The sequence below is a fragment of the Durio zibethinus genome, chromosome 12, assembly GCF_047325235.1.
Source record: "Durio zibethinus cultivar Kanyao isolate XHJ-2024 chromosome 12, ASM4732523v1, whole genome shotgun sequence".
In the NCBI taxonomy this organism is placed as follows: Eukaryota; Viridiplantae; Streptophyta; class Magnoliopsida; order Malvales; family Malvaceae; genus Durio; species Durio zibethinus.
Genome location: NC_143173.1, coordinates 17,126,566 through 17,135,793, shown reverse-complemented (window position 1 = coordinate 17,135,793; position 9,228 = coordinate 17,126,566). Strand labels below are relative to the sequence as shown.

Below are 9,228 nucleotides of genomic sequence, written 5' to 3'. Positions count from 1 at the left end.
TCGCATATCATTAGTGTTTGAAGGAGAAAAAAGAAAAGTTTCCCAAAACTAAAGGGTACATTTTTGCTGCTGTTCTGGCATCCCCTGTTTCAACCATGCAAGTACAAATTTTTGGAGTATGAAATTGTTGACTGCTCTCTCATTTTCTTTAAATAAGTTTCATTTTCCACAAAAGCAGAGAAAGTTCTTGAAGAAACAATACAAGTAAATGATATGCAATAGATTTTGTATTCATGTAATATAAAATATTAGTGATTCATATATATCATATTTTATACGAAAATTATATTATAATATATATTAATATAAAAATATAAAAAAAATTATTTTTATTAAATTTATATATAATTTTTGTTAAAATTTTAATCAGTTTTATTTTAGTATCATTTCTCGAATCAATTTCTTATGTTATTGAATTTTTTATCAAATTTACTTTTTGAGCATGCCCTGACTTCTTTTGGGTTTGACGCAGATGGTGGGGATGCAGGAGCCAATTACGCAGTCACGTTTTGGTCAACATGTGATATGTTGAAGATGCTCTTTAAGTCAAATTTGTCAAGGCATTTTCTTTTCCCCTGAAGCCATCATGGGACAATTTTGATTACTATTACACATACGAGTGCAAGTACAATCACTCTAGTACCTTGTTTACATGGTAAAAGTTGCTTATTTCCTGCTCCATGATACCTTTTAGTAAAGCCAAAAACAAGATAGGTGGGGTGGTGAAGATGCGATTATTGGCTGTGATTTGAGCCTAATTCTAAGCATCTTTCTGATCAAATTAATTCATTCCTTGAAGCCTATCCCTGTGATTCTCCAAATAACCATTCATTTGACATGAGAATTTTATTACTACCAACAATATCTTTCCTCTGAAATATTAATGCTTAAAGTATCAGGATAAGAATTACAGAGGAGAAAACTATCTTTGTTTTTACCAAAGCCATTCCGCTGCATGGTGATGAAAAATTGGAGGTCTTGGATGAAATTGCACCATGATCTATCCAAAAGTCAATACATCAAGAATCAAAAGCAAATATTATTAAAAAAAGATCAAAACCAAATAAATTAACCCTAAAATTCAAGGTGGAAAGCAAACAAAATTATACTAAAATTGATTCCAATCATTCTTCTCAAATCACAGTGCTAATTTCCCCAGGCAATGAAACTAAGCTTTCCTTACAACCAATGACTTGCTCTTCTGGATATAAGAAGTTTAACAATTCATGCTCCTCTTCAATTTGATTGGTCTTGATATCATACCAAAACAACCTTCTCGTAATCTTATCTAGAAGTAGAAGAAGTTGAGCACCATTATTGTCAAAGTTCACCATTACCCGCAAGTTATGTTGTGGGACTGGTACTTCAATAGCGAATTGTTTAACCCAAGAATCAGCTACACCATATTCTTTCATCACCCATATGTCAAATGCAGAATTTCCATCAGCTCCTTTGGAAATCAAAGAAAGGAAACTCCGATATTCTGTGATGAATATATCCGGAACCACAAAGCTGCTTATATACTGAAAAATATGATGATTTGGTGTATTAATCTCTAGAAATACCTCCTCATCAAATTTGAAAGCAATGATCGACATTCTGTTTAATGAATTTATTTGTGGTCCTAGCCAATGACAAGCCCCATTTGTGACCACGTTTTGTCCTAACGAAGGCGATAGACCCCAGCCAGGATTTGCCGTTGTCGTCCTTTTCCATGAATTTGTGCTTAAGGTGTAAACCTGAACCTCTAATGGCGGCCAACCATAAGAAGGAGCATACAGCATAACCCTTACCACCTTATAATCATCAATCTTAGGGCAAAATCCAAAGCCAAGGAAAAAATAAGGAGAAATAATAGTAGCTCCAATATCCCCACCATGACATATAGGAAGTTCCATGATTTTTCTTGTGGAAGGATTCCAAATATGTATTTTCAAGAGATCCGGTTGGTGCAGGACAAAAGAGTGACTGCTTAAACAAACTAATCCGTTGCTCGAACCGATTATGGACCCTTTTGATTCTCCAAATAACCATTTAGTTGACATGTGAATTTCGGTACCCTCAATAATATTATTGCTCTCGTTTCCTATGCAATATTGCTTGATGTATTGATCAAAAGTAAAATTGCGGAGGAGAAAACCAAACCTGTTTTTACCAAAACGATCCATATGCTTGACGATGAAAGAACGGTCTTGGATGAGATTGCACCATGATTTTTGAACGCACTTGAATCGGATGAGGCTCTTCACCGGCGTTCTTGATAAAATTTCTCTTTGGATTTCGAGTGGAACGACAAAACTGCTGCAAAGAGATGCGGCCGCCTTATTTTCCATTGTCTTCTTATGTTGGAGTAATTTTGTGTAGGGAAGGGAGAGAATTTGTTAGGTTTATTTGATTTCAAAACGTTAAGAAATCATATTTATATCTTTTTTCTATATATTATATAAATAAATAAATAAATTTTAATAAATTTTTCTTTAATGAGATGACGTCATATGATTCGTTGACATTATGTAGAATTATAAAATGTATTAAATACAAATTCAATTAAATATAAGTATTTGCTAAAAAAAATTAAAAAAGTTATCTCCTACATTAATTTGCTTTCTCTTTAATAAGAAAATGGTATTTAAACCAATTCAAATTCAAAGAAAAAAAAAGAGAAGCTAATTAATTGACATTCAAGCATATTAATGTTTGCAGCTAATTGCTTGGAGATTTATTTTTATTATTATTATTGGTTTAAAATGAATATTAAAAGATACTAAAAAAAGAATTAAGGTGTTGTATTTTTTTAATAAGGAGGTCGAGTCTTTTATTTTTTGCTAATTGATCAAATATTTGATTTAGTTTATCAACTTTTTCTTTTTCTTAAATAATTGTTATTTAGATGGGCCACCGTATAAGGATAAAAAAAAATATATAGATATTAAAATTTGAATCTTATACCTATTAGATATAATTTTTTTAAAAGTGATTGATTCATATAAAGTTAGGGTTAAGGGAAAAATAGATAAAAACAAAATTCCATATAAAATATTAATATTTGATTTGAATAGCATTAGGATTTTTTGATACAATTTGATTTGAATTTAATATTAATATATTTTTATTCGATTTAGATTGATTTCGGATTGTATAGTGAAAAATGAAAATATCAACTTATTTATATTTTTATTACTTTTTATATAAAATTTAAATTTTTATAAAATAAAATAATTATTTTATATTTAAATATACTTAAATATATTAAAAATAATAGAAAAAATTAAAATATTATATATTATATATTGATTTAAAAAATTCGAATTAAATTTTAAAATTTAAAATATTATATATTGATAAAAATAATTAAATCAAATCCGGTCAGATCTAATCTATTATAACTCATAATTAAAGTAAAAAAATTTTTTTGCTTAATCTTTATGAAAATATATTAAAGTAAAAGTTTTTTCTTAATTGTTATGAAAATTAAAGGGATAAATTCAAATTCATCATTTTATTTTAGATGTTGAATCAAATTTATCACTCATCTTTAAATGGGAATAATTTTACTACTATACTTTTTAATTTTGTTCAAAAATAATTAAAAGTTAACCATAAAAGAATATTCCATAAAAAATAGTGAAATATCCTAACCAATATTTTAATTTTGATCAAGTTTTAAGCAACAAGGCAACAGCGATAAAATTGCCATTCAAATGTGAATGGTAAATTTAATCATTATTACTCTAAGTATAATGATTAGTTTGAATGTAATCCCAAAGTCAAATTAGAACAATGAATATTAGGATAGAGGAAATATATGAATATACCCTAGTTAAACCTATAAAGATTAAGTTATTCAAATTCAATAATTTATCTTATATTTGATATTGTTCGTCTAAAAAAATTAAACTCGTTAAACATATTAGGATAAAAAAATGAGCTTTCTTTCTAATATTTAAGGTTTGAACTGGATGCGACTCAATCTGGAATATATAATCTATTAATTTTTATATTTTATAATTATATTTATATAAATATATAATTTATATTATAAAAAGATAAATATATAATATATATTATTATAAAAACGGAGGCTTTAAAGCATCACTGAGTCAAGCTTTCACCAGTACCGCTCATTTTCCTTTTTCCAAGTATTTATTAAAGTATGTACCGCATCAATTATAGAAACTAGGCCATGACACTACTGGACTGCAGGGTCCGAAGCTGAAATTTTTCTATACCAAATCTGCAATGTTTATTATATATAAAAAAAAAAATACAATGATTGACATGATTGTGGTTGACACACTTCTCACTCAAACTATTCTAATGATTTTCAAGTGTAAAATTTTGATTCAAAGTTAACTGTTTACTTGTAGAGTTGATTGTTTATGTAATTAAAGTATTAGGAGTGAGAAAAAAAAGTTAATGATTGAGTTTACAAAAATAATTGAGGAAATTTCAACCTCCCTCCATTAATATGACATGTATCTAAGTTGAATATCGCAAAATTTTGATCAAAAGAAAAACAACAAGTTATTGCTTTAACAATAGACTTGGAAGAAACTAGTGTCTAAAACTCAAATAGGCTGCTAGCATGGTAGCAAGAGGAACAGAGATATTATCATCTATTGCCATTGTAATTGGAATGGACTCAACCACTCTTGCCACTAGAGAAACTAAAGCAACCCTGTGCATTAATATCCAACCCCAATCCAATTGGAAATATCCAAGAACTGAGTAGTAGTATAGCATCATAGTATTGAAAAATCAATATGCACATTCAGCACCTATGAATAAAATAGTAAATTCAAATCAAGAATAAGAATAAACAAATATATTTGTTTTAGCTCAACTCAAAATGACTTACTTAAAACTTAAGTTACTATCAAATAAATCTTTACAACTGAAAGACTTTTAGAATGAGAAAAGTTATCAAAAACTCCTTACTCAAAACTCAATTACACATTTTTAATAGCCTATTCACTTAGTTATTTTTTTAGTGTCTAACTATCTAAAATTACCAAACTAAAACCAAAACATCTTATTTATAAGGGTGAAAGCATTTATATCTTTACTAAATTCCCATGAGGGATATAAAATAAACTTAAACTCTTTTAAATTCACTTAACTTTCAATGTGGAATTATAAGATTCAAGATAACTCCAACAGATCCTTCCTTGACTTAAATCTCCAAACACTTTAACAGTATCTGTAAAACTAAAACACTTGCCTTTTTTCTTTTTTTTCATCATAGGGATCCCAGCAATTGAGCCTTCATCAAGTATGTATAAGTGATTTTTGACTCTATTCCCTTGTAAAATCACACTAACGTTATTGTACACTTCAACGAATCATTACTATCATAATATGTGTACTCTCGAGAAACTAACTCACCTAAAGTAATCAAATGTAGCTACAACTCAATACATACCTTACATGACGAAGTGTCTTAACAACAACATTGTGAGATCTAAGGCGAACACTCCTAATGCCTTGAATCTGCACATTTTCATTGTTAGCAATCACAATATCCCAATACTTTTTATTCTCATCCAACTTCACAAAGTAACTTCTATCATTGCAAACATGAATTGCATGAGCTGAATCCAAAACTCAACCTTTATCATTTTTCAAAGTCTGAATCTCATCCATAAAAGTCGTCAAAATAACATTATCATTATCAGATACGATGGTAGCAGTATTACTCTTTTCTTCATCCAATGTCTTTTTATTATTCGTCTTTTTAAAAGCAGTTATATCCATTTTCAGCTTATTACAGTGCACTTTGATATGTCTTTTTTCACCACAATAATAATATTCTATATTACTGTAATCTCTGTCTCTTGACTTAGATCACTCTCTTAATCCATCAATTCTCTTTTGAGTCATTCCTCAATCAAAACCCTCTACAACTAGTATACTCCCTCCAAGTGATAAGTTCTATGTTTTCATAAACCTTTCATTCTCATATAACAATGCAGTCACATCATCCAATTTCAAAGTAAACCTACCAACCAATAAAGTCTGAACTAAAAGCCTATAAAACATAGGGAAAGATGACAACAAAATATAAGCCTTCTTTTTATCTTCAACTCATCAATAGAAATTGCCAGAGTTGAAAAACCAATTTATTAAACTCATACAAGTGATTATGAAGACTTGCACATTCTTTCATTTTTATAAAATACAAATCCATCTCCAAACATAATCTGTTAGTTAACGATATCGATGCATAAATACCCTCAAGTTTATCTCACAAACTTTTCAGAGTACTTTCAGTCAACACACTATACTTTACCTTTGGGGTTAACGACAATCTAATAGTATTAACAACTTTTTTTCTGAATTCAATTTCAATTATCGTCAAACATTTTCTCAGGCTTACTACTCTCTAATGCCTGATCCAACCCTTGTTGTACTAACATATATTGAATCGTATTATACCATAACATGAAATTACTCTTTCCATCAAATAATAGAGTCTTAAACTTAGGCATAGATATACTAGATATATCTTTTTTAAACATTTTGACGATCTTTTGGGCCGACCTCTTCTTCTTACAAACCTCAAACCTCGTTCTAATACCACTTATTGGGAAATCAATATGCACACGCAGTACCTACGAATAAAATAGCAAGCTCAAATCAATAATAAGAACACATAAATATATTTATTTTGGCTTAACTCAAAATGAACTACTTCAAACCTAATCCACTATTAAATAAATCTTTACAACTGAGAGACTTTTTGAATAAAAAAAATTACCAAAAATTTCTTACTCAAAACTTAACCCAAAACCCAATTACACCATTTTATTAGCCTACTCACCTAATTATTCTTTTGGTGTCTAACTAACTAGAATTACTATACTAAAATCAAAAGTCTTATTTATAAGGGTGAAACCCTTTATACTTTTACTAAACTCTTGATGTGGGATATAAAATAAACTCAAACTCTTTTAACTTCATTTAACTTTCGATTTGGGATTATGAGATTCAAAGCAAATCCCAAAACCTAGATGGGACAAGAAAAACTTTATCAACAATGTTGGAAGAAAGCAAAACACATACTAAATATATCAAATTTCTGAAACTCACCCAATAGAAATGAAGAATCCAAAAACAAACATTGATATGCTGCCAGCCCAACTCTTGCTTTGGTTATAAGGACTCTTAGATGACCCAAATTTTCCTTCCATTATATTTGCAACACCTATGAAACACAGAGCCAGAAGTTATTAATAACCATTTTTTTGTACAAAAAATATCGTAATTTGAGAATAAAAAAATGGATTATAAGTGAAGGATTTGAATCTAGGATATAATGAATGTTATTTTTTATCATTACATAAATTAATTAAGTTAAATTTTATGTTTAATAATTGAAAGGCTTTAATAGGTAAGTGCATATGTCACGGGTCCACATTTTCAATTTAAAAGATATCTCTATTAGGTGGAGGAAAATCCATGATTTATCACCTTAAGACTATCCTCTTACCTAATTAGATTACCTCTTTTCTTATGGACATGAGATTCGTGACATTCTCTCACTCAATTGTTTAATGCTTTCGTTCAACCAGCTCTTTTACCTAAAAAGGAAAGGAAACTCCTTTAATATGGATCTATCTTGACTCTAATATCTCTCATAAAAATTTACATCAGTATAAAATTGGGCACGTTCTGATATCATTTGTCAAATATCTATATTTTTAATCTAAAAGACATGAAAGAATACCCAAGATTTATAAGTCCAAAATCATCTCTTCTCTTATCAACGCGAGATTCGTGACACCAATATAGTACAAAGGTCCAAATAAAATCCTCCTTACCCCAATCCTTCCTATCCCCCAGTATTCTCACTTTTTTCAATCCTCAAATCAGGAGGATTAGAGGGGAGGGTATTCTGCTTGATGATTTCCATTTTACCCCTCATACTTTAAAAAACCAAAATAGACTTTGAATTATTTTATTTTTTTAAGTAAGCTCCTAAATTTTTATTATACTTAAATAAATCTTTATTATTTTGATTTATACTTAAATAAGCTATTTTTTGAAACAAAAAATTGATTTATGTTAAAGATTTATTTAGGTAGAAATTAAAAAATTAAAAACTTATTTGAATATAAATTAAAAATTAAAAATTTATTCGAATGTAAATTAAAGGTCAATGATTTATTTGGATATTATAACTTTGTTAGGGTTTATCTAGGTATATAGATAAATATAACATAAGATGCAATGATAATGGTGTATAAGCACACTACTTTGCTCTGCAGTCAAATAAATTAAGAGTTGTTTACTCTCTTACACTCTTAGCTTTCCATCTCTTTACTCTGTTTTTCCTTCAATCCTCCTCGCATATCATTAGTGTTTGAAGGAGAAAAAAGAAAAGTTTCCCAAAACTAAAGGGTACATTTTTGCTGCTGTTCTGGCATCCCCTGTTTCAACCATGCAAGTACAAATTTTTGGAGTATGAAATTGTTGACTGCTCTCTCATTTTCTTTAAACAAGTTTCATTTTCCACAAAAGCAGAGAAAGTTCTTGAAGAAACAATACAAGTAAATGATATGCAATAGATTTTGTATTCATGTAATATAAAATATTAGTAATTTATACATATCATATTTTATACGAAAATTATATTATAATATATATTAATATAAAAATATAAAAAAAATTATTTTTATTAAATTTATATATAATTTTTGTTAAAATTTTAATCAGTTTTATTTTAGTATCATTTCTCGAATCAATTTCTTATGTTATTGAATTTTTTATCAAATTTACTTTTTGAGTATGCCCTGACTTCTTTTGGGTTTGACGCAGATGGTGGGGATGCAGGAGCCAATTACGCAGTCACGTTTTGGTCAACATGTGATATGTTGAAGATGCTCTTTAAGTCAAATTTGTCAAGGCATTTTCTTTTCCCCTGAAGCCATCATGGGACAATTTTGATTACTATTACACATACGAGTGCAAGTACAATCACTCTAGTACCTTGTTGACATGGTAAAAGTTGCTTCTTTCCTGCTCCATGATACCCTTTAGTAAAGCCAAAAACAAGATAGGTGGGGTGGTGAAGATGCGATTATTGGCTGTGATTTGAGCCTAATTCTAAGCATCTTTCTGATCAAATTAATTCATTCCTTGAAGCCTATCCCTGTGATTCTCCAAATAACCATTCATTTGACATGAGAATTTTATTACTACCAACAATATCTTTCCTCTGAAATATTA

The 9,228-nt window shown here is 28.9% G+C and overlaps 1 protein-coding gene across 1 annotated transcript; it reads right to left on the bottom strand.

Moving 5' to 3' along the window:
• Positions 1 to 524: 524 nt before the first annotated feature.
• On the bottom strand, positions 525 to 2,375 carry LOC111297665 (F-box/kelch-repeat protein At3g23880-like). The gene has a single exon (XM_089741664.1). It carries the CDS (start codon positions 2,331 to 2,333, stop codon positions 1,134 to 1,136), a length of 1,200 nt encoding a protein of 399 aa, XP_089597790.1. The 5' UTR covers positions 2,334 to 2,375; the 3' UTR covers positions 525 to 1,133.
• Positions 2,376 to 9,228: the final 6,853 nt, after the last annotated feature.